This window comes from Amblyraja radiata, chromosome 18 (genome assembly GCF_010909765.2).
Source record: "Amblyraja radiata isolate CabotCenter1 chromosome 18, sAmbRad1.1.pri, whole genome shotgun sequence".
Classification (NCBI taxonomy): domain Eukaryota; kingdom Metazoa; phylum Chordata; class Chondrichthyes; order Rajiformes; family Rajidae; genus Amblyraja; species Amblyraja radiata.
This window is the reverse complement of record NC_045973.1, coordinates 35,760,035-35,786,443: the sequence shown is the minus strand read 5'-3', so window position 1 is coordinate 35,786,443 and position 26,409 is coordinate 35,760,035. Positions and strand designations below refer to the sequence as shown.

General features: G+C 48.0%; 1 protein-coding gene across 2 annotated transcripts in view; it reads left to right on the top strand.

The window, feature by feature from the left end:
• plxnb1 (plexin B1) overlaps positions 1-26,409 on the top strand; it is a 259,521-nt gene that overhangs the window by 193,324 nt on the left and 39,788 nt on the right. For both annotated transcript variants that reach the window (XM_033037130.1, XM_033037129.1), the window contains exons 13-20: positions 1,513-1,635; positions 3,204-3,297; positions 8,526-8,692; positions 11,837-11,988; positions 16,057-16,162; positions 18,122-18,258; positions 19,886-20,062; positions 23,634-23,814. In XM_033037130.1, coding sequence (XP_032893021.1) covers positions 1,513-1,635; positions 3,204-3,297; positions 8,526-8,692; positions 11,837-11,988; positions 16,057-16,162; positions 18,122-18,258; positions 19,886-20,062; positions 23,634-23,814 — 1,137 coding nt within the window. The remainder of the gene's footprint in view (positions 1-1,512; positions 1,636-3,203; positions 3,298-8,525; positions 8,693-11,836; positions 11,989-16,056; positions 16,163-18,121; positions 18,259-19,885; positions 20,063-23,633; positions 23,815-26,409) is intronic.

Sequence of the window (26,409 nt, the reverse complement as noted above, 5' to 3'; positions counted from 1 at the left end):
ATGGTGCTAGATATGGTGCCCTGGTGCTCGTCAGTGGGGTCATGGTCCAAGGGTAAGTAGGAGGAGGTGTCCGAGAGTTGGCGCGTGGCCTCAGCTTTGTAGAGATCGACGCGCCTGACTACCACGACACCTCCCTTGTCGGCTGGTTTGATGACCCAGTCTGGGTTTTTGCGGAGTGATTCAATGGCAGTGCGTTCAGAGGGGGAAAGATTAGAGTGAGACAGGGGAGTGGAGAAGTTGAGGCGGTTGACGCCGCGGCGGCAGTTCTGGATAAAGAGTTCCAGAGCCGGGACTTTACGAGAGGGGTTCCACGAGGAGGGGGTGCGTTGGAGACGGGAAAAAGGGTCATCATTGGGGGGCGAGGACTCCTTCCCATGGAAGTGCGCTGTGAGGCGGAGACGACGGTAGAAGCGCTCCAAGTCATGGTGGGCGCGGAACTCATTGAGATGGGGACGGAGGGGGACAAAGGTAAGACCTCTGCGGAGGACAGACCATTCGGTGTGGGAGAGGGGGAGGTCGGGGGGGATGGTGAACACCCGGCAGGGGTGGGAGTTGGGGCCAGAGGAAGGCAGGTGCGTGGACTGGGGACGGGGCGATGTGTGGGGGGGGGGGGGGTTGTGGGTGTTGGAGGGGTGGTGGGTGGTCAGGGGAGGGGGGGGGTGAGAGGGCTGTAATGTGGGTGGGGAAGAGCGGGGGGGACATAGTTGGAGGGGGATGGGGGAGAGTCAGTGGAACAGCCACTGAGGTTAGCAAGGCTGGGCAGACTGGCAGTAGGACCCAGTGGAGTTAAGCCCAGGAGAGTGGGAGTGAGCAGCGTGGAGGCTCCAGGCCCAGTGGACAGTCCAGGCTCCAGGCAAGGCGACGGCTGCGGGTTGCTGGAGGGGGGTGGAGTGGCGCGGGTCACCGGACCCGATGGTCGGAGTCCAGTGGCAGTTGAGTCGGGGTCCGCGGGCGATGCGTGGAAGGTCCCGGTGGGTGGATAGTCGGCAGGTCGGCCATGCAATGACCTATGTACCTGCACTCCGAGATCCCTCTGCTCTTCAACACTCCCCAGAGCACAACCATTCACTGTGGTTTCGAATTGTTATTTCGATTTTGAGAGGCAGGTATTCGGTTGTCAGTTCCCGGTGTTGATGGTATTAATCTTTGGAACTAAATCGTATTCATTAAGTCTGTCGCAAAATAGCCAAGTACCACGTCTTGGTTCCCAGGCACAATGTTTCTGACATCGAAGAACTAGTATGAAAATGCCTTTCACCTTATTCAAGAGGAAGTGTTAATGTCTGAGGACGTTTTCTGCATCACTGTATTGCCTTTAAAGTTGACGCACACAGTGAGGATTTTTGGAAACTAGAAGAATACACTAACACAAAGGATGCCTCTGTAAACCACACACACACACACAATTTGCCCAGAAGTGTGGTGTTCTTGTTTACTTCACAAGGAGTGCCTGGCCTTCTGACGTATCTGGATGCTGTCTTCATAACCACCTCTGTTTCTGTTCCCTGGTAGGACCCAGAAGAGGATTACGAGTGTGTCTTTGTCATCGAGGGTCGGATGGTGGTCGTGGAGGCATTTGTCGAGGTTGACGATTATAATCCCACGTACTACTCCATCACTTGCCAGGTGCATCAGGTAATGGTTAACGGCAATGGCAGCAGCCCTGTGAAATGGTCAGGCAGCTGAAAACGTGCTGATTTACTCCAGTCACACACATGCCCAAACCATCACCGCTGTTTAGTGCAAGCCAAACCACTGACAAATTCACATGCAGGTTCAATGCACTGACATCAAAACAAACCTGTTTATTTTATTTTTTTAAAGTGCAACTAATAGACCTAACCCTGAAATGTTTAGCTAGGAAAGAGTTAATACTTAAAAGACCAAGTAAGCACCATGGAGCAAAGGGACAGTACAGCTGGTAAAGCTGCTGCCCCGCAGAGCCAGAGTCCCAGGTTCGATCCTGACCTCGGCCACTGTCTGTGTGTGTGTGGAGTTTACACGTTTGCCCTGTGACTGTGTGGGTTTCCTCCGGGACCTCTGGTCTCCTCCCACATTCCAAAGACATGCAGTTAATTGCAGTCAATAGGTTAAGTGGCCTCTGCAAAATGCCCCTAGAGTATGGAGAGTGGATGAGAAAGTGGGATAACATAGAAGTAGTGTGAACAGGTGATCGATGGTCGGCATAGACTCAGTGGGCCAAAGCACCTGTTTACATGCTGTATCTCTAAACAGGTTAATTCCAGTTAAACCTCTGCCAACACCAGTGCAGTGTAATAGAGCTATTATTCCACATGGTAGAATTACCCTTTAAGGCAAGGTGGTGGCTTGCTTGGTTATCTACGCCAAGAAAAACCTGCTATTACTTGAAATATTATTCTGAGCTCACCACTTGGGCTGTCAGCAGAGGAATCAATGACTTCAGTGCAGATGATATAGATTGTTGAAGCAGTGAAGAAAATTAAAATGATTTCTGATTTACTGTGAACAATGAGTTGCATAGCCAACATCAATAATGTTTATTCAAGGCAATCTTTAACATGCACAACTGCCTGAATACCCTTCAGAAACATCCTGGAGTAAATGGTGGTGGACATTATCTATATTCTTTGCATGTTGCATATTGTATAGTAAGTTCTCTGACCACAATTTTCACAGTGTGGAGTATTTGTCATCAACAAACCCTTGGGTTTATTGATACACCAGCACCAAAAATAAAATGGTGGGATTGGTGTATCAGGAAGAGACTGCACACCAGGCGGCACAGCATTAGAGTTGCTGCTTTACAGCGCCAGAAACCTGGGTTTGATCCTGACTTTGGGTGCTGTCTGTACGGAGTTTGTACGTTCTCCCCGTGACCCCGTGGGTTTTCTCTGGGATCTCCGGGTTCCTCCCACACTCCAAAGACGTGCGGTTTTGTAGGTTGATTGGCTTGGCATGATTGTAAATTGTCCCACGTGTGTGTAAGATGGTGTAATTGTGCAGGGATCGCTGGTCGGCGCGGGCCTGTTTCCGGGCTGTATCTCTAAACTAAACACAGAAATGTTCTGACAATAAAAGGGGCTTCCCCCAAAACACAAGCCTGCTTTGTTCTCTCTATGCAGAGCGGCGGACTGACTGCCTGGGAATTTTTGTTGTGTTGTGTCTTAATCTGAAATCTCCATTTTCTGCCTCCTTTAATTCTCTGACCTTTGCCATTACAGTACGCCTACTCCACTCTCCAGCAGGAGTATAATGCAACTGTGTATGTCCAACGGCGCCCCAATTATAGAGTGGACAGCTTGCATAACTTGCACAGTAAGTCTGCGCGGACACATCCGAATAAGCCGTAAAACCAAATGAGAGTCTTTGTGCAGCCACGTCGCCATTTCTCCTGCTCAAGTCGTTGTCGTAAAAAACAGAAAGTGTTGCGAATATTCAGCAGGTCAAGCAGTTTCTGTGGAGAGAGACATTACATGAGCCAGACCACTCCCCCTCCCCCTAGCTTGGGCTTGACTCATATTTGTTGCCATGATGTCCTGACCCAAACAAATCTCAAAGTAGATCTGGTTTCCCTCTAGTTTCCCTCGCCCCGAAGAAGGGTCTCGACCCGAAACATCACCTCCAGAGATGTTGCCTGACCAGCTGAGTTACTCTAGCATGTTGTGTTTATCTCAAAGTAGATCAGTCCTGAAAAGTGACTAAGTCTCGGGATTGGAGCAAGGTCCCTCACACCATTCCAATGGCTTCTGCAACTGTTTACATCAGTGACATTTTAAAGTGGAAAAAGTTTAGAAATTTAATTTACTTAAAAAATTATTTTTGTTCCATGTAAATTAATTCAGAACATTAATACTAATTGAAATAATCGTCAATATAAGCAAGCTGCTCATTTTTTCCCCCATCTAGGTTGGTCACTACATTTTAATGAATGTGACTTTACAGGATGTTTAGTTTAGATACTGTATGGAAACAGGCCCTTCGGCCCACCGACTCTGCGCTGACCAATATCACGTATACACTAGTTGGATCCGACACACACTAGGAACAATTTACAGAAGCCAATACACAAGCCTACAAATCTTCACGTCTTTGGGATGTGGGGAGGATACAGGAGCATCCGGAGAAAGTCCACGCGGTCACAGGGAGAGTGTACAAACTACAAACAGACAGCACCCATAGTCAGAATCAAACCCAGGTCTCTGGCATGAGTTCAGTGGAGAGTCCAGAGATGAAGGGACCTCCTGTTTGTAGGAACTCAGCAGGTTGAACAGCATCTGCTGGATGGGGAAGGGATGAGAGGGGAAGGATGGGGAGGGAGATTAAGGGGTGGCCAGATTTCAGGTCCAAATCTGACAGCTGACAGGTTGAAACCTGGCAGTGCAGCTGGTAGAGTTGCTCCCTCACAGTACCAGAGACCTGGGTTTGATCCAGACTTTGGGTGCTGTCCATGTGAAGTTTGCTCATGCTCCCTGTGACCCTGTGGGTTTTCTCCGGGTGCTCTGGTTTCCTCCCCACATCTCAAAGACACGCAGGTTTGTAGCTTCATTGGCCTCTGTAAATTGTCCCTAGTGTGTAAGGAGTCGATGATAAAGTGGGGTGACATAAAACGTGTGTGAAGATAGACACAAAAAGCTGGAGTAACTCAGCGGGGCAGGTTGCATCTCTGGAGAGAAGTAATGGGTGACGTTTCAGAAGAAGGGTCTTGACCCGAAACATCACCCATTCCTTCTCTCCAGAGATGCTGCCTGTCCCGCTGAGTTACCCCAACTTCTTGTGTCTATCTTTGGTTTAAACCAGCATCTGCAGTTCCTTCAAACAAATAAAACTAGTGTGAATGGCTGATCGATGGACTCAGTGGGCTGAAGGCCCTGTTTCCATGCTGAATCTCTAAACTAAACTAAACTAATGCAGGGCTTCAAAGTGAAACGTCGACCATTCCTTCCACCCCCACAGATGCTGCTCGACCCGCTGAGTTCCTCCAGCAGTCTGTTTGTTGCTCCAGCTTCCAGCATCTGCAGTGTCCCGTATCTCTCTGGACCTCCTGTCTGTCGCAGGAAGCAGGAGTATGTGGACTTGCGGATTACTCTTGAGAGCCTCTGGTTATAACAGGAATAAAATCCAGCTGCCGTTTCAGGTCGATAACCTCTCATCAGAACAGATGCATCGCTCCAAAACCTTACTTCTGCACATGTGACGTCTGACCTGCTGAGTTTTCCAAACACTTTCTTGTTTTATTTCAGATTTCCAGCATCCATTATCTTATCTTCCAACCTTCCAACACTTTGCGTACTGCCTCTGTTTTAGCTCAAGGACTATCATGTGAAGCATTTGTCACCAGTCCTGTGGAATTTGATTACCGGTATATAAGAACTCGGCGTTATAGAGCACGGAAACAGGCCCTTCGGCCCAACTCAAGAACTCAAGTTCTGTGTTGAGTATAGCTGGCTGGTGTTATATCGTGACAATGGCAGGTTTTCTGTGCTGCCTGCGTGCATGTGGCAAAAACACATCAAAACGGTACAGAAAAGCTAAGAGCTCCAGTAGGCTGAAATGTTTTGAAAATGGCTCACCATGTTTATTACAAGGACCTTTCAATGAGTATGAGGAAAACTGTATGTTTGCATAAATTCAGGTAATGGTAATGCAGCCAACTTCATCTGTGCAAACTAAAAGCCTGCAGATTTTTGGATGATAAGGGAATTAACATTTCTGGGAAAATGTTGCCACTGTGATAGTAATGAGTGGTGGCGCAGGCACGATGGACTGAATGGCATCCACCTGCTTCTATTATGTAGTGAAAATTACATTGGGCCTTCTCTCCTACCTCCGAGTTTTATCTTCGGCAGAGAGCATAATAGAGAGTAATGGGGGTTAGTTTGTGATAACGCTCCTGTGTTTTGCCAGCAGTGATTGAGTTAGAGAGTTTCAGTGGTCGCTTGGACTTTAGACTTTCAGAACTTAGACATAAGGTGTGGGAAGAGGCCCTTCAGCCCACCTAGTCCGCACCGAGCACCGACACACTAGCGCTATCCTACACGCTAGGGGCAATTTACAATGTACAGAAGCCAATTAGCATACAAACCTGTACCTCGTTGGAGTGGGGGAGGAAACCGGAGCACCAGGAGAAAAGCCATGCAGGACACTGGGAGAATGTACAAACTCCATGCAGACAGCACCTGAGGTCAGGATTGAGCCCTAGACTCTGGTGCAGGAAGGCAGTGAGATTACCGCTGCCCAACTGTGCTGAAACTGTGTTGTTCTGAAACTCACGCTGCTGAGATCATTGCAACCGAGAGGTGATATCACACCTCACCTGCTGTTTGGGCCTGGTGATCAAAAGCTTGTTTCTCTGCAGAAATCCTGGGTTTAATCCCTTTTTACCTTTCAACAGAAACATGGCAATCTCGCCATCTTGTGGAGGATTTGTCACTGGTCTTGTGGCATTTTGGTGATATCGGAACCAGGTGTTAGAGAATCATACAGCACTAGAACAGGCCCTTCGGCCCAACTCTTTCATGCCGACCAATATGTCCTATTTACCTGCTTTTTGGCCATATCCCTCAAAACCTTTCCTACCCGTGCACCTGTCCAGGTGTCTTTTAAATGCTCTAACATGCTGTGTTATATAGTGTTATATCTTTTAAGTTCAAGTGAGTTTATTGTCATGTGTCCCTGTATAGGACAATGACATTCTTGCTTTGCTTAAGCACACAGAAAATAGTAGGCATTTACTACAAAACAGATAAATGTGTCCATATACCATGATATAAATATATACACACATGAATAAATAAACTGGTAAAGTGCAAATAACAGAAAGTGGTTATTAATAATCAGAGTTTTGTCCGAGCCAGGTTTAATAGCCTGATGGCTGTGGGGAAGTAGCTATTCCTGAACCTGGTTGTTGCAGTCTTCAGGCTCCTGTACCTTCTACCTGAAGGTAGCAGGGAGATGAGTGTGTGGCCAGGATGGTGTGGGTCTTTGATGATACTGCCAGCCTTTTTGAGGCAGCGACTACGATAAATCCCCTCGATGGAAGGAAGGTCAGAGCCGATGATGGACTGGGCAGTGTTTACTACTTTTTGTAGTCTTTTCCTCTCCAGGGCGCTCAAATTGCCGAACCAAGCCACGATGCAACCGGTCAGTATGCTCTCGACTGTGCACCTGTAGAAGTTAGAGAGAGTGCTGTTATCACACCTGCCTCAAATGCCTCCTCATAGCTCATTTCATATATCCACTATTCTACAACTGTAAAAGATGTCCTTCAGGTTCCTATTAAATCATGCCCCTCTCACAAACCTATATAAAACCAATGGTGCAGACAGCAGAGATGCTGCCTTGTAGTGGTGGATCTGTATTTAGCCCTGACCTCTGGTCATGTCAGACTGGAGCGTGCACCTTCACCCTTGACCACTCCTGGGTGCTTGACTTCCCCTCGTGTCCCAAAGGGGGGGGGCGAGTGGGGAGGTTTCCCCGAGTGTGCGGATGCATAGCAGAATTTGGAGGAGTTGATGGGAATGTGCGCAGAATCAACTGAGTTGGTGTAGGATTAGTGTAAATAGCTGTGTGATGGTCCGTGCAGACCTGAGGCAGAGTTGGCATGTGAGTGTGGTGTGATGTGGGCCCTTTCCGTACTTTATGACTCCAAGAATGTGTCTATCGTATTGATTTTTCCCAAGATGACCTTTTACACAAAACTATTAGAGCAATATCTTTTCTAAATCTGGACAGTTCCTTTTCCCGGAATCACATTTGCCCGTGTGTTAATCAAATCGTCTCTACACATCAAAATCTAGTTCCTCTAATTGTGGTCATGTCTAGTTTGGTTGTGACAATCATAATAAAGAGAATACTTCTCTAAGTTTTTTTTTTACCGTGCCAGAGACCCAGGTTCAATTTTGACCCCGGGTGCTGTCTGCGTGGAGTTTGCATGTTTTCCCTGTGAATGCGTGGGTTTCCTCCGGGTGCTCTGGTTTCCTCCCACATCCCAAAGGCGAGCAGGGTTGTAGGTTAAATGGTCGCTGTAAATTGTCCCTAATGTGTTGGGAATGGGTGAGAAAGTGGGATAACATAGAACCAGCGTGAACGGGTTAGATAGAGCTCTAGGGGCTAGTGAAGTCAAGGGGGGAAGGCAGGCACGTGTTATTGATAGGGGACGATCAGCCATGATCACAATGAATGGCGGTGCTGGCTCGAAGGGCTGAATGGGATCCTCCTGCACCTATTTTCTTTGTTTCTATGACTCAGTGGGCCGAAGGGCCTGTTTCCATGTTGTATCTTTCAATCGATTTTAATCAATTGGTGAATCTGCTAATCTGTAAAATGATTCAAATTATATATTTTATTTCTTCACGTGTAATGAAATGTTTGCATTTGGATAGCGCCTTTATGCTTGAGTCCCAAGGGGCTTTCTAGCTGATTTAAGCATAGTGACTGTTGCAATATTGCACGTTGAAGGGACAGTTGTGTGGGGATTGAGCTGTTGGGGGTGGACGGGGAGTAACTGTGTGGAAGACTAATGCCCTCTTGCCGCCCCTGTACAGTTACCCTGTACAACTGCTCTGTGGGCCGCACAGACTGCAGCCGCTGCCAGACGGCGGACACCAAGTACTCGTGTGTGTGGTGTGGGGGAGGAAAGCCCAGCTGTGTGTACAAGGAGTCTTGCGTGAACGGTGTGGAGCAGACCTGCCCAGCGCCCGTCATCCACTCGGTGAGTCGGCTCTGAGATCGGCGGACATAACCCAGAAACCGAACCGTGTCTCTGCAGAGAGGCAAGGAACTGCAGGCGCGGCTTTGAAATTAAATGTCACCTAGTGCTGGAGGAGCTCGGCTGGTCAGGCAGCATCTGTACAAGGGTGACACAGTGACTATACATGATTACAACCAAGCCATCCACAATGTACAGGTAGCGCCGCACAGTGGTAGAGTTACTGCCTTACAACACCAGAGACCCAGGTTCCATCCTGACTACGGGTGCTGTCTGTACGGAGTTTGTAACTTCTCCTTGTGATCGTACTTCTTGAACTGCTGAACTCAGCAGGTCAAGCAACCCGGTTTTATCCGGCTGCTCCGGTTTCCTCCCACACTCCAAAGACGTACAGCTTTGTTGGTTAATTGGCTTTAGTAAAAATTGTAAATTGTCCCTCGTATGTAGGATAGTCCTAGTGTACAGGAATCGCTGGTTGGCATGGACTCGGTGGGACAGAGGACCTGTTTCCAAGCGATGTCACTAAACTACAGCTGCTGCCTAGCCTACTTAGAGTCTCGGAGGTGGATAAAAAGGGATGGAAACTGAGCTTCTCCTGATAAGGAATGCTGCCACAATCCCGTGTGTCGATGTTCCATGTCATTTATCCCACGTTATATGTTTGGAGACAGCAGGGGAGGGTGGCGTGACGTGGGCTGGTGAAGGTATAGTGGCATCGTCTCCTCCCTCTCACCCACTGATGAGAACGATCGCCTTTTATGTGCTGTTGACATTTCCCCGGTTAGACGAGCTTGTGGCCTAATGCCATTGCAGCTTCCCGAAGCACTGAGTAGAATCATGCTCTCCATCCCTCCCCCACCCTAGTTCTCCTGATTGTATTACTGACTGTATGCCTCGTTGTCACCTTCCGCTCAGCTAACAATGATCCATTCCACATTTTCCTTGACCTCCGTCCCCTTTGATCACGTTTTCACACCTTGCCCTACCATATCTCTATGCCTCCCTCTCTCCTATTTCTCAGTCTGGAAAAGGGTCTCGACATGAAACGTCACCCATTCCTTCTATCCAGAGTTGCTGCCTGTGCCGCTGAGTTAGGCCAGCATGTTGTGTCCACCTTCGATGTAACCCAGCATCTGTAGTTCCTTCCTTCACAAATAGTATCAGGGCTCTGGTCTGTGCACCTGCACCTTCTAGTGTCGACACCATGCTGCTCCACAATGTGTTTGCAGGATAGGAGGTGCGGAGTAACTGTTGACACCTCTTGCTGAGGCTGGCAGCACCAGCAGTCATGTGGACTGCCTGCAGATACACAGGGCACCCAAACCTGTTTCCATTCCCCCACTGACTTCCTGGGTAAATGTGTGTGTGAGTGTGTCTTGTGAACCCTGTGAAGTGAGCTGAGCTGAGCTGACGTTAACTCCCCCTGGAGCAAAGAAGGTGACGTGGAGACTTGTTACAGTGAGTGGTTTTGGCAGTAGATCGGGAAGAAATCATTTCCACTGATAGCAAGGTAAAGTCGCTGCCTTACAGCGCCGGAGATTCGTGTTCGATCCCGACAACGGATGCTGTCCGTACGTAGTTTGTACGTTCCCCCCGTGACCTTGTGGGTTTTCTCCGAGATCTTCAGTTTCCCCCCACACTCCAAGCAGGAGTAGGTTAATTGGCTTGGTAAATGTAAAAGAATTGTCCATAGTGTGTGTAGGATAGTGTTAATATGCGGGGATCGCTGGTCAGCGCGGACCCGGTGGGCCGAAGGGCCTGTTTCCGCGTTGTATCTTTAAACTAAACTAAACCACTGGTTACCGGAATCCAGATAATTGCAGGGAAAGTCAAGAAAGTGATGAAAATTTTCTTTTTATAAAATGGAAAATATGCAAACTGCTGGTGAAACTCAGCAGGTCAAGCAGCATCTGCAGAGGCAAAGGTATAATCAACCCATGCAGGGACTTCAACCAAAACATTGACCCTCAAGGTACAAGAGCATTTAATTGTCACATTCCCTGGGACAGGAACATTGAGATTCTTATCTGCTGCAGTTTTACAGGCAGGTTAACGCAGCAACACAATAAATAAATATACAATGAACAGTATACAATAAATTATCAGCCATTCGAGGTTAGGGTGGCACGGTGACGCAGTGGTAGAGTTGCTGCCTGACAGAGTCAGAGACCCAGGTTCGATCCTGACTATGGATGCTGTCTGTATGGAGTTTGTATGTTTTCCCTGTGTCCGCGTGGAATTTCTCCGGGTGTTCCGGTTTCCTCCCACATTCCAAAGACGTGCAGGTTTGTAGGTTAATTGGCTTTGGTAAATATTGGAATTTGTGTGTCGGATAGCGTTAGTGTGTGGGGACGGCTGGTCGGCACAGATTCAGTGGGCCGAAAGGTCTTTCCTCATTGTATTTCTGGACTAAACTAAAAGGTAACCAGACCATAATAGTACAAGCTGTACTACATAGTGCAACATTATTTAAAAAGCCCATTGTAGTTCAGTAATGAGGTTGGGTTGTGGCTCGGGTTGTGCAGGAGTTCCAGGGCCTGATAGTTGATGGGAAGAAGCTTTTCTTTAAGGTACCTGGGGGTAACAGTTGTTTGGCTCCTGTATGGTAGCATGGCGATGAGAACGTGGCCATGGTGACGTGTGTCTTTGATATTAGCTGCCTTCTTGAGGAAGCACTTTTTGTAGATCCCTGGCAGAGAGGTCAATACTTGTGATAGGCCCGGCAATGATTCTGCAGCCTTTCATTCAGTTTACCGAGGTACAGTGAAAAGTTTCTGTTTACTTGCAAAGACAAGACTATACACACATACAATCAAGCAATCCACAGCACACAGATATAGGGTATAACATTCTCCTCCATCCAAGCCTCTTTCATAACAAACTTCATAATTCTTTGGCAATGTCCACCATTTTCTACAGCCTCCTTCATTCTTAGGGATTTAAGGTATCAAACCAGACTATGACGCAACCAGTCAGTATGCTCTCCACCATACACCTGCCTCTTTGCTCCACAGGTGCTGCTTGACCCACTAAAATGTGCAAACTCCACACAGGCAGCACCCGTGGTCAAGATTGAGTCTGTGGCGTTGTGAGGCTGCGGCTCTACCAGCTGTGCCGCCCTGTGACACGGAATGTTTGCCTTTGCAGATTGAGCCTTTGTCAGGACTGCAGGAAGGTGGCACCATGCTAACCATCATCGGTTCCAACTTGGGCCAGAGATTCGAGGACATCCAGAACATGGTGACGGTCGCTGGTATCCCGTGCCGTGCCGATCCGCTGAAGTACGAGGTCTCCACCAGGTCAGTCACTTGCTGTTGTGTTTCGGAAACCCTTGCGAGCCGGTGAGCATTGAACCCAAGCACCTTGAAATAAATTTCTTGATCAGTTCAATCTTTATAGCATGTTTTCCATTTTTGGTTTTCATTGATGGGACAAGCCTGGCATCCGATGCCCATCCCACGTGGCTTTGGGCAATGAGCCGCCATCTTGACCCACAAATGAAGGTGTGCCCCCAGTACTGTTGGCCTGGGATTTAGATCCAACCCTGATGATGGACCAGCGAGGTGGCAGAGGTCATGGGGAGAAGGCAGGAGAATGGAGTTGGGAGGGAGAGATAGATAAGCCATGATTGAATGATGGAGTACACTTGATGGGCCAAATGGTCTAAATCTACTCCTATTTCTTACGATCTGACCTTATCCCCGAGAGAGGGTGTTGTGTGACAGTATGGATCCTGACGGTGGACGTGTTGCAATATTCCTGCTGAATTTATCCTTTCTAGACAATGGAAGTTATAGCTTTGGGAAATGCATTTTGTGCATTGGTGGGCTTCTGCCTTGCAGATAGTACACACTGCAAATATTGGTGTACAGGTGCTAGAGGGAGTGAATATTTATAATGGACTGCTTCTTGTACAGATCACTACTGTTATAGAGTCATAGAGTGATACAGTGTGGAAACAGGCCCAACTCGCCCACACCTGCCAACACTTGTCCCACCTGCCTGCGTTTGGTCCATATCCCTCCAAACCTGTCCTACCCATGTACATTACCTGTCTAACTGTCTCTTAAATGTTGAGATGGTTCCTGCTTCAACTTCCATCTCAGGCAGCTTGTTCCATACACCCACCACCCTTTGTGTGAAAAAGGTTACCCCTCAGATTCCTATTAAATCTTTTCCCCTTCACCTTAAATCTATGTCCTTTGGTCCTCGATTCACCTACTCTGGGCAAGAGACTCTGTGCGTCTACCCGATCTATTCCTCTCATGATTTTATACACTGCTATAAGATCACTCCTCATCCTCCTGTGCTCCATGGAATGGAGACCCAGCCTACTCAACTTCTCCCTGTACTGTAGCTCAGACCCTCTAGTCCTGGCAACATCCTCGTAAATCTCCTCTGTACCCTTTCCGGCTTGACAACTTCTTGCCTATAACATGGTGTCCAGAACCGAACACAATACTCTAAATGTGGTCTCACCAACGGCTTATACAACTGCAACATGATCTCCCAACTTCTATGCTCAATAGTCAATGTTGGAGCTCCACTTATTCATGCAGGTGGAATTTATTCCACGATATATTTAACTTGCGCATTTGGAGATGGTTGAAAGTCTCCATAATTAACCTGGCCCCTAATCCTCAATGGATACCTATGTCTTCAGGTACACGTTAGAGATGAAGATCATGCAGAAGCATGGTGGACAATGTCATCCTCTGACCTCTGCTACAACAGATTTCCTCCACATGGCCAGACTCGGCCAAGCGTGTGTCGCTGCATGGAAGAATTGCGATGAATGTTCTGATTCTAACATGTCTAACTCATGGCTGGATGTGACGGGGACATGTGTTGGCACCTGTAGATTTTTGTCCAAGCCATGTGGTTTTCTTAGCGGGATATTCAAGAATGGAGGGATTCTGTCACTAAAAATACGAGTGAAAATATTTTTAAAAAGGTAGGATGTGACTGGATTGGCATTCGGTTTGCTGTGACTATAAACTAGTGACTAGCGTTGCCATATGGAACACCCTTGATTCCTGGTGATACTATAATAAGGTATATTTGCGGAAATACAGAGTCCTGGGAGCTTAAAACAAGATGTGGCATTTTATTTGATGTCTCATCCCAACTGCTAGTTGCAATCATTACTCTAATTGATAATTTACCAGCAAAGACATAGTCAATGATATAGCCAGACTAGCTGAAGTGTTAGCTATGGCTTGGTGAGATACAAGGACAAACGCGAGACTTATGCAAGTGATAATCCTTTGTTGTGCTGCGGGAGATGCTGCTGGAGGGAATTGATGATAAAGCAAGAGCCCTTTTTAATATTTAATATTCCTATCAAAGAATGTCAAGAGAGCTTTCTGCACCAATGTGTTTTTTTTATTACATAAGAGTTTCACAACATGATGAAGATTAATAATAATAATACATTTTATTTATGGGCGTCTTTCAAGAATCTCAAGGACACCTTACAAAAATTTATCAGGTAAAGGAAAAACCTGTAAGGGGAATGAAATAAATAGTAGAGACATGACTAGTACACAAAGTAAATACAGAATTCAATACAAAACACAGTATGAGGCAATTAATGCACAGATGAAAAGGGACGGCACGTGGGGCTAAGGATAGGCAGAGGTGAAGAGATGGGTCTTGAGGCGGGACTGGAAGATGGTGAGGGACACGGAATTGCGGATCAGTTGGGGGAGGGAGTTCCAGAGCCTGGGAGTTGCCCTGGAGAAGGCTCTGTCCCCAAATCTGCGGAGGTTGGACTTGTGGATGGAGAGGAGACCGGCTGATGTGGATCTGAGGGACCGTGAGGGTTGGTAGGGGGAGAGGAGGTCAGTGAGATATGGGGGGGCCAGATGGTGGAGGGCTTTGTAGGTGAGGATCAGGATTTTGTAGTTGATCCGGTGGGAGATGGGAAGTCAGTGAAGTTGTTTGAGGACTGGAGTGATGTGATGCCAGGATTTGGTATGGGTGATGAGTCGGGCGGCTGCGTTCTGGACCAGTTGGAGTCGGTTGATGTAGGTGGAGCTGATGCCAAGGAGAAGTGAGTTGCAATAGTCCAGTCGGGAGGAGATGAAGGCATGGATGAGTCTTTCAGCAGCGGGCGGTGTGAGAGAGGGTCTGAGTTTGGCGATGTTGCTGAGATGAAAGAAGGAGGTTTTAATGACATGGCGGCTGTGAGTCTCAAGGGAGAGGGTGGAATCAAAGATCACGCCAAGGCTGCGGGCCTGGGGAGACAGTGATGGTGAGAGTGGGTTATTAATTTTGTTGAGTGTGGCTTTGGAGCCTATGAGGAGGAATTCTGTCTTATCGCTGTTGAGTTTGAGGAAATTATGTTGCATCCAGGTTTTTATAGCTGACAAACAGGAGTTGATATGGGAGAGGGGGGGGTTGTGGGGGGATTTGGTGCCAAGGTAGATCTGGGTGTTATCAGCGTAACAGTGGAAGTCCAGATTGAAGTGGCGGAGTATCTGACCAAGGGGGAGGATGTAGATGATGAAGAGGATTAAGCGAGGTACATGATCTAACTGAATGAAGTCAAGGGCCTATCCCACTTTCACGACCTAATTCACGACCTCTGCCGAGTTTGCCTTTGACTCGTACTCACAGCATGGGCATCACGAGGTCGTAGCAGGCCGTGATGCTAGTTGTAGGTACTCATGGCATGAAGTAGGTCGGGGCGTTTTTCTAGCCTGATGAAAAATGTCCACGACTAAAAAAGGTCGTGAATTAGGTCGTGAAAGTGGGTCAGGCCATTAAGCTTGTGGGCCTGAGTGCTCTATGTCTGTTCAAACTAAGAGCGATGTTGGATTGACAATGGTACATGAAGGACTCTTGAGGGTCGGCCTCAAGTTACATGACAACACCCACCATCCCTTCTCAGACCACTTGCTGAAAATATGTCAGCACATAATGAGTCATCCGTTACTTCACGTTTAGTTTAGAGATACAGCATGGAAACATGCCCTTTGACCTGCTGAGTCCACGTCGACCACCGATCACCCGTTCACACTAGTTCTATGTAATCCCACTTTCGCATCCACTCTACGCATTTGGGGCGATTTACAGAGGCCAATTAACTTACAAACCCACAATTCATGGGATGCGGGAGGAAGTCCAAGCCGTCACAGGGGCGACGTGCAAACTCCACATGGACAGCGCACGAGGTCAGGATCAAAGCTGGGCCTCTGCCGCTGGGAGGCAGCGGCTATACCAGCTGCACCACTCGTGTTAGTGCGGTGTTTGGTCTGCATTGGTGCTCTTTGATGTTATGCATTGACCTTGGGGACAATGATACAGTCTGTCATACACACCGCATCCACAGTGCAGCTAAGGATGATGAGTCTCTGTTGCAGGATCATTTGCCTCACTGAACCCAGCGGAGTAGAGATGTCAGGAGAAGTCACGGTGAAATTAACAGGCGGTGGTGCCAGCAGCTCCACACAACTTTTTATATATCAGGTGAGTGGGAAATTCACTGCATTTTCTTTCTCTGGTATTTTTTGTTTCCCTGTTGAATCCAGAAGCTTTCCTATGATATGTGATGGATATGACAAAGATGAAATCTCAAAACACTAGAGAGGGCATGGCTTTTAGATGAGAGCGGGAATGTTTAAAGGAGATATTCAGGCAAGTTATTTTACACAGAGGGTGGTGGGTGCCTGGAGGTAGATACAACAGTGGTATTTAGAGTCATGGTCATAGAATGACAGTGTGGAAACGGACCATTGCCTACACTGGCCAACATGTCCCAGCTACACTCGCCCCACCTGCCTATGTTTGGTCCATATCCCTCCAACCCTATCCTATCCATGTACCTTCTTAAATGTTGGGATAGTCCCTGCTTCAACTACCTCCGCCGGCAGCTTGTTCCATACACCCACCACCCTTTGTGTGAAAAAGTTACCCCTCAGATCCCTAGTAAATCTTTTCCCCTTCATCTTAAACCTATATCCTCTGGTCCTCGATTCAGTTACTCTGGACAAGAGACTCTGTGCATCTACCCGATCTATTCCTCTCATAATCTTGTACACCTCTATAAGATCACCCCTCATCCTCCTGTACTCCAAGGAATAGAAGACTCAAAGATACCTTTGGATTGGCACATGGATCCATGGGGAATGGCGGGATATGGATCTTGCGCAGGCAGATAAGAGTTGGTCTTGGCATCATGTTCTGCGCAGAGATTGAAGGTCATCTACCTGTACTGTTCCAAGTTCTCTGTTAGGGAAGAGAGAATGATTACAATCCTCTACAATAGCCGTGCCTCAGAACCAGCACATGCTGGAGCAGCTGGGCCAGTACTTTGCTCACCAGCTGAACAACTCAGTCCAGTGTCAGCTCCCTTCATCCTGTATCTGTAGACTATGGATGGCTTGGTTGTAATCATGTATAGTTGTCTTGTTGAGTGGACAGCACGCGACACAAAAAGCTTTTCACTGTCCCTCGGTACACGTGACGATAATAAACTAATCTAAGCGGGAACCCTCAGGTCCAGCAGACACAGCAATAACTCTGGGGTGATTCCTGGTCACGCACCTATCAGGAAGATAACAAACCTGGGGGACGTCCAAGTCACAGGCCCGGAATTCTGTGATCCTTAGTTTTAGATATAGCGCGCAGTAACTGGCCCTTCGGCCCATCAAGTCTGTGCCGACCGGCGATCACCCTTACACTAGCTCCATCCTACACAATAGGGGCAATTTACAGAAGCCAATTAACCTACAAACATGCACGCCTTTGTGCATATTTGTAGGAGCACCCGGAGAAATCCCACGCTGTCACTGGGAGAAGGTACAAACTCCGTATAGACAGCAGCCTTGGTCAGGATCAAACCGTGTCTCTGGCGCTTTAAGGCAGCAACTCCACCGCTGTGCCACCTTGCTACGCATAAGCCCAGCAAGATGTATCACCATCCCAGGATGACAAGCAATAATGAAAGGGAGCCTGGAGGTGAATAACACGTAGCCACAATGAACTGGATAATACAAAAAAAACAAAGTGCTGGAGTAACTCAGCAGGTCAGGCAGCATCTCTGGAGAACATGGATAGGTGGCGTTTTGGTTCGGCACTCTTCTTCCGATATTAAGTGTGGGGTAAAAAAAAAACTGTTGGAGGAATTCAATAGGACAGGCAGCATCTGTGGAGGGAAATGGACAGATGATGTTTCGATTGAAACTATTCTTCAGACTAACCCAAAATGTACTAACTCAGTTTTGAAGTATTTCTAATCAGAGGGAACCAGGACTGTAACAATTTCACCTTGTGCTAATATGAATTTGTTTCTTTACCTGCATTGAATGATTGTAGAGTTTGTGTTTTCAAGAGTGCAATATTTGTTGTCGACCATATGGTTATGCTCCTGTCTAGACCAGTGTATCAAGTCATTAAGCAGCCTGCCTGACTTTGTTCCTTCTCCAGAACCCAGTGCTGGAGTCCATCTCACCATCTCATGGCCCCAGAGCTGGGGGAACGTCTCTTGTCCTCAATGGTGTCAAGTTGCTTACTGGCAGACGAAGTGATGTCAAGGTGTTTGTCGGTGACCTCCCCTGTCTCATGTAAGTGTCTGCGTTGCTGATGAGAAGCTGTGAAATCCTCCAGAACACGTGGTGATCCTGTGTACCGCACATGTTACAAGAAGATACTGGCTTATGCCGGCAATACTTCTTCCTAATCCACCTTTCCGACGATTAACATTGCTAATTAACTTCATCAAAGTGGCTTTTAATGAGCTCAAGTCTGAATATTGGATGTCAGAAGGCAGCAGATTTGATTCAGATCATATTCCACCTCATGTCCATCTATGCCCCTTCCAGCAGAGGTCACCAAGTAACACTCAGGATCAGTGGTTTCATGATCTCCAACAAAAGGCTTTGGAGGCCAATTCCAATGTCCTCAATGATTGCTCTTGACTTCATTGTACTTGACCTTGGGATGCTCCTGGTTTATTTTGTGAGGGTTGACTTAATGCTGACATATTGACCAGTGATTCCCAGAGTTTTATTTATTTGTGCTCCAGGTATTGATTGAATTAAATTGATTGAAAGATACAGCATGAAATCAGGCCCTTCGGCCCACTGAGTCAATGCTGACCATCCTTCACCCGTTCACACCAGTTCAATGTTATCCCATTTTACACATCTGCTCCCTACTCATGAGGGGCAATTTTACAGAGGCCAATTGATTTGCGAGCCCTCACTTTGGTATTCAGTTATTCCACTTTCTTATTCACTCCCTGCACACTCGGGGCAATTAACAGAGGCCAATTATCTTACAAAGCCACACAACTATGGGATGTGTGGGGAAACCAGAGCACCTGGGGGAAACCCACGCAGTCAAAGGGAGAGCATGCAAATTCAAGTGTTCAAGTTCAAGTGAGTTTATTGTCATGTGTCCCTGTATAGGACAATGAAATTCTTGCTTTGCTTAAGCACACAGAAAATAGTAGGCATTTACTACAAAACAGATAAATGTGTCCATATACCATGATATAAATATATACACACATGAATGAATAAATAAACTGGTAGTGCAAATAACAGAAAGTGGTTGCTAATAATCAGAGTTTTGTCCGAGCCAGGTTTAATAGCCTGATGGCTGAGGGGAAGTAGCTATTCCTGAACCTGGTTGTTGCAGTTTTCAGGCTCCTGTACCTTCTACCTGAAGGTAGCAGGGAGATGAGTGTGTGGCCAGGATGGTGTGGGTCTTTGATGATACTGCCAGCCTTTTTGAGGCAGCGACTGCGATAAATCCCCTCGATGGAAGGAAGGTCAGAGCCGATGATGGACTGGGCAGTGTTTACTACTTTTTGTAGTCTTTTCCTCTCCAGGGCGCTCAAATTTCCGAACCAAGCCACGATGCAACCGGTCAGCATGCTCTCGACTGTGCACCTGTAGAAGTTAGAGAGAGTCTTCCTTGACAATCCGACTCTCCGTAATCTTCTCAGGAAGTAGAGGCGCTGATGAGCTTTTTTGATAATTGCGTTAGTGTTCTCGGACCAGGGTCGGGGTCGGTCAGGGTCGAACACGGTTCTCTGGCACAGCGAGGCAGCAGCTCCACCAGCTGCACTGTTGTGCCGCCTTTAAAAGAGAGGTTTTGGTGATCATGTAAATGATAAATAATTGGGGTTGATTTTCTGGAGGGCTCTCTTGGTTAACCCTGTCACTTGACCTTTTCTCTGGGCAGCAATCGTACGGTGGAGGACGGCCACATCCAGTGCTTCACTACAGCCTACAATCAGACTGGTGACCTTCCTGTCACAGCCATGTACGGTGAGGTGCCCAAGAGACTGAAGGATGTCTTCTACACTTACATTGAGGATCCAAACATCACTATCGTACAGCCAGACAAGAGCTTCCTGGGGTGAGATGTTTTTTAAGATGAACGCAAAGCAAAACTAAACCACTTTGTATCGAGAAGTCGGTGACTGGAATTTCCTAGGCACCGACTGCGCTACCTTGTGACACTCCAGTGGTCTTTTGGGATGAGATTTTTGATTATTATGGTTGTTAGGGGTTTCGGGGAGAAGGCAGGAGAATGGGGTTAGGATGGAGAGAAAGATCAGCCATGATTGAACGGCAGAGTAGACTTGATGGGCCGAATGGCCTAATTGTACTCCTATTCCTTATGGCCTTATGCGTGCCTGCTGCTGAGGTATTGGGTGGAGTTGAGGTACCCTGCTGAGGTATTGGGTGGAGTGGAGGTACCCTGCTGAGGTATTGGGTGGAGTTGAATCTGGCCGGATTGAGAGCGAGCTTCTCCTTCATACCATTGTCAAACATGCGAGGGAGATTCGTCAAGTCCTGAACAGTAGCTAGTTCATGTTATCGGAGCAGAATTAGGCCATTCAGCCCATCAAGTCTACTCCGCCATTCAATCATGGTTGATCTGTCTTTCCGCCTCATCCCCATTCTCCTGCCTTCTCCCCATAACCCCTGACACCCGTATTAACCAAGAATCAGTCAACCTCCACCTGTAAAATATCCATTGACTTGGCCGCCACAGACATCTGTGGCAAAGAATTCCACAGATTCACCACCCCCCGACTAAAGAAATTCCTCCTCATCTCCTTTCTCAAGGTGCGTCCTTTTATTCTGAGACTATGCCCTCTAGTCCGAGACTCTCTCACTAGTGTTAACATCCTCTCCACATCCACTCTATAGCCTTTTGCTATTCGGTAAGTTTCAATGATGTCCTCCCCTCATCCTTCTAAACTCCAGCAAGTACAGGCCTGGGATCATGGTTGGGTTGGGGTCAAAGGGATGAAGAGGGTGGGGCGAACCAACTGGAGGTGGGATGAGACGCAGCACTGGTGGGGTTAGCATGACCACTGGGCCACGGTATGGTCAGGGTGGGGTCGGTGAGCTGCGGGTGTGGGGTGAATGGATGGTTGGGGAATTGGGCCCTGCAAGGGTTGCAAGCAGTGCAGCACAGAACCAGGCCCTTTAGCCCGCAATGTTTGTGCCGAACATGAAGCCAAGGTAAACTAACCTCGTCTGCCTGCACGTCATCCATGTTCCTCCATCCCCTGCATATTCATGTGCCTATCTAAAAGCCCCTCAAACGTGACAATTGCATCTGCCTCCACCACCACCACCCCCGGGCAGTGTGTTCAGGTCTCCACCACCCTGTGTCTGTCTGCATCTGTGTAGAAGAAGACAACATTGTCCTGCATATTTGCTTCAATATTTGCCCCATTCACCTCGAAGCTGCGCCCTACAGTTTGTGACATTTCCACCCTGGGAAATGATTCTGACCTTCAACCCTATCAATGTCTTTCATCATTTTCCATACTTTTATGATGAATGTCTGCTCTAATGCTGGTAAGCTGAGGGTTCATCTAGCCCCCTGTATAGTCTTTTGGAAGGTGCTCTGTGTTCCCCTGCCCATATTCTTGTTGAAAACTTTTCAAATGTGGGAAATTTTTGACAGTTTTGTAGTCTGGGACATCGTGTTTCTTCTCTGGGTTTCATGGACACACAGAAGCTGGTGGCTGAGGAGAGAGTAAACAAGAACAAAATCTCAATGTAACCTCCACCAAGCAAGACTTGTCTCCATATAGCACCTTTCCCAACCTCTTTCCCGCCTCCTGCATTTACTGGCAATAAAATATGTCCAAAGGCATAAGGTCCTAAGTGATAGGAGCAGAATTAGGCCATTCGGCCCATTAAGTCTATTCTTCCATTTAATCATGGCTGATCTATCTCTCCCTCTTAATCCCATTCTCCTGCCTTCTCCCCATAACCCCTGACACCTGTACCAATCAAGAATCTATTTATCTCTTCTTTTAAAATATCCATTGACTTGGCCACCACAGCCGTCTGTGGCGATGAATTCCACAGATTCACCACCTTCTGATTAAAGAAATTCCTTCTCATCTCCTTCCTCAAAGAACGTCCTTTAATTCTGAGGCTACGACCTCTAGTCCTGGACTCTCCCACGGGTGCAATTACTGGAGATAAATAGTGTTGTATTTACTCGGCGCAGGCCTGCATAATGCCAATAGTGGTCAGCCTGTTTAGTTTGGAGATACAGTGTGGAAACAGGCCCTTCGCTCCACTGGGCCCACACCCACCATCCATCACCCATTCACACTAGTTCTATGTTATTCCACTTTTCTCCCCACTCCCTACACACTGGGGACAATTTACAGTAATTAACCTGCACATCCGCACTTCTTTGGGATGTGGGAGGAAACCGGAGCACCCGAAGGAAACCCGTATGGTCGCAGGGAGACCGTGCAAACTCCGCACAGACAGCACCCGAGGTCAGGATTGAACCTGGATCTCTGGCACTGGGAGGCAGCAGCTCTGCCGGCTGCGTAACCGTGCTGCCCTTGGCTTATGATGTTGATGGAAGGATCAACCTTGTCCAGGACACTGCATGTGGTTCTGTAGTATTGCCACTGAGTTCCTCCAGCCTCGGAGAGCAGACAAGTTTGTGGTTTGATGTCTGATCATCCAGGCAATACCTCCAGCAGTGCAGCACTCCCTCAGACATGGAATGAGTGGGAGCCCTGAATACTGGTCCATGTGTGGGACTTGAACCCACGACAGTCTGCCTCTGACGAAAGAGTGCTACCACTGAGGCAAGGCTACATTCAGCGAGTAAATATCAGTTTGCTGCATTGGGAAGTGAGCCGAACTTGGTCGGCGTAATGTATAGCAAAGGGCTGCAGATGCTGGTTTATACCAAAGATACACACAGGATGCTGGAGTAACTCAGCAGGTCAGGCAGCATCACTGGAGTAAAGGAGTATAGGTGGTGTTTTGGGATGAAAACCTTCTTCAGGCCCTACAATGTAGGGGGGAGGGGAAAACTAGGCGAGAAAAGGCCAGAACAAATCAGGTCTGGCAAAAGATTCTTGATTAGTAAAGGGCCTGTCCCACTACGAGCTGATTCAAGAGTTCTCCCGAGTTTCCCCTGATTCGAACTCGGAGAATTACGGTAATAGCCGCTCGTAGGTACTCGGGGCTCTCGTGGACATTTTTCAACATGTTGAACAATCTTCACGAGCTTACCGCGTTTCCCGAGTACCTGCCGTTAGCGTTATGAGCCGCTAAGAGACGTCCCGAGCTCCAACGTAGCCGCTACGTACATTCTACCTGCTTACCGCAAGTTTGATTTTTTTTTTTAATTTGGGAGAGCTCTTGAATTACCTCGTACAGTGGGACAGGCCCTTTAGTGTGCCAGGGGTTGTGGAGAGAAGGCAGGAGAATAGGGTTGAGGGGGACAGATATACTGTAACAGCCATGATTGAATGGCAGAGTAGGCATGATGGCCAAATTCTGCCCCTATACATTACGAGCTCATGAGGTGACCCCGGGAAGGGTGGAGTCCACAATGGCCCATGGTTGGTGTAATTGTGAAGTGAGAAAGCTTTGAGAGACTCTCCATGATGAAGACCGTTAACTCATGCTGTGATCTGTTGCAGAGGAGGGCGAGTGATCAGCGTGCGAGGCCAGAACCTGGACGCGGTGCAGACACCACAGATGATGGTCCAGTTACTGCCGAAGGGGAGGCGGCGGAGATGGACCAAGTTGCCGAGCCGGCCGAGGAAGAGGAAGCGCAGGATGACAAAGGACCGCGGTTGCTCTGAGAAGAGTTTGCACAAGGTGGGGGCATCTGCTCGCAGCAACCAGATAACATGATGAAGTGAAGGGAGAGTGTGACCAGCATCGTGGCCGAGGCATCTAGATTAGGCAGGCTTGTGATCCAATGATACTTTATAGTCACGTACCTAGGTACAGTGAAATTCTGTGTTTTTGCATACAACACACAAAAATGCAGAGTTATCACAAATCTAGCGGCGACAAAATGACAAAGCACTCATTATAGTCCTGGTGGTCCCTCTGTTCTAGGTGCCCTCCCCCCTCACCAGGTTCCTCTTTGTTCATGGCAGCCCCCCCCCCCCCCCCCCCCCCATGCCGTGTCCTTCTATGTTCTCGGCAGCCTGACCATCTCTCCGCAGTTCGTCCTCGATCTGCCCACCTCCCCCCCCCCCCTCACTGGGTTTGCCAGCGAGCCGACCCTCTCCTCTCCGGTTCATTAAGGCTTCTTGCCCCCGGGAGAGCCTCCTGCAGCCGACCTTGAGTACATGCAGGAGGCTCGTATTCTGTCAAATGGCAGTCCAAGTAAGGCAGATTCCCCACAGGGTGGCCCAGAGCAAGGGTGGCACATTTGGCCAGTGGACGGTACAGGACAGGCGCAGTCAAAAGGAGGGCAGCACAGTGGCGCAGCGGTAGAGTTGCTGCCACAACACCAGCCACCCAGGTTCGATCCTGACCATGGGTGCTGTCTGTACGGAGTTTATACATTCTCCCTGTGGCCGCGTGGATTTTCTCCAGGTGCTCCGGTTTCCTCCCACACTCCACACTCCAAAGACGTACAGATTGGTCGGTTAACTGGTTTCTGTAAATTGTGCCTTGTGTGGGGGGTAGGATGTGATTGTTGGTCGACGCAGAGTCCGTGGGCCAAAGGGGCTGTTTCCACACTGCATCTCTAAAGTCTACAGTCTGAAGCCGTGTGAGGCAGGCACAGTTGACAGAAGGACTTTGTAGTTTATTTCTTTATTGTCACATGCACGGAGACATGCTGTCTGGTCAAACATACTATACGTGGGTATAATAGCTCCTCTCTGGAACAGCATGCAGCGAGCCGCCATAAGTCAGGCACAGCAAACACAACATTGAGATAGGCACAGTCAACAGGAGAAAAATGTCAGTTTCACTTTCAGTTTCAGCTTAGTTTATTGTCACGTGTACCGAGGTACAGTGAAAAGCTTGTGTTGCATGCTAACCAGTCAGCGGAAAGACAATACATGATTACAATCGAGCCATTCACAGTGTACAGATACATAAGGGAATAACATTTAGTGCAGGATACGGTCAGTAAAGTATGATCATATATAGTCCACGTGTCAACAATGAGGGACATGGTAGCTCAGGACTGCTCTCTGGGTTGTGGTAGGATGGTTCAGTTGCCTGATTACAGCTGGGAAGAAACTGTCCCTGAATCTGGAGGTGTGCGTTTTCACAGTTCACTACCTTTTGCCCGATGGGAGAGGGGAGAAGAGAGAGTGGCCAGGGTGCAACGATTTTGCTGCTGGCCTTGCTGAGGTAGCGTGAGGTATGAATGGAGTTGATGGAAGGCAGGTTGGTTTGTGTGATGGTCTGGGCTGCGTCCACAATTCGCTGCAATTTGTCACAGTCAACAGAAGGACAGTGTCACACAGGCACAATGAGACAATCCCAGTCGGCAGCAGATCCCGGAGTTTAAAAGGGGTAGTCTGCAGGAAAGATGCATAAGCAGCTGTCAAATGACGATCTTCTCATCCAGCTGCTCTGTGATCTCTGCACCGCTAATGAACACAGTGTGCTGGGCCTGACATGTTGAATATCTGTGAAGGAACACTCCAGTCTCGGCTCGCACCCAGACTTAGCTGCACGGCAGCGAATGACTGGGATGGGAAAAAATGCAACTACAGCAACAAACAGATCAAAATAAAGGAGGCATTCTGCTAATTGAATGTGTATCATGAAACTTCCCTCCCCCTCTCCCCCCCTCCCCCTCTCCCTCTCATCTGAAATTGTTGAATCTCTTCAATTAATCTTTGAGGTGGAATAAAGCAGGTGCAGACTTTGAAGCTGTCAGAGTGTTATGACTTAGACAGCAGGAAGCTCTTGAGATAATTTCACCACCTCATCTGTTAGTCACTGGCTGAAGATCAAAATGAGAGGCTTACCGCTGGCAGCATGTGATGTTACCTGTTGTGATCAAGGTGTGGGCTTTTCCATCAGCTGCTTGCCTGATCCTGCATCAGCAGCATCAGCAGCAGAGTGGAGTATTGATTGAACAACATTACATGAGAACCCAAAGCTGTGATAGTTGTGGTCATCTAAGAGCGGAGTATTTTGAAGCTGGCAGGATTCCCATGGGCCTTTTAGTTTTAGTTTAATTTAGAGACACAGTACGTGAACAGGCCATTCGGTCCATCGATTCCACGCTGACCAGTGATCCGCGCACACTAATACTATCCTACACACGCAAGGGACAATTTTACTATTTTACCAAGCCAAACTGCCTACAAACCTGTATGTCTTTGGAGTGTGGGAGGAAACCAGAGCTCCCGGAGAAAACCCACGCAGGTCACGGGGAGAATGTGCAAACTCCCTTCAGACAGCACCGTAGTCAGGATCAAACCGGGGTCT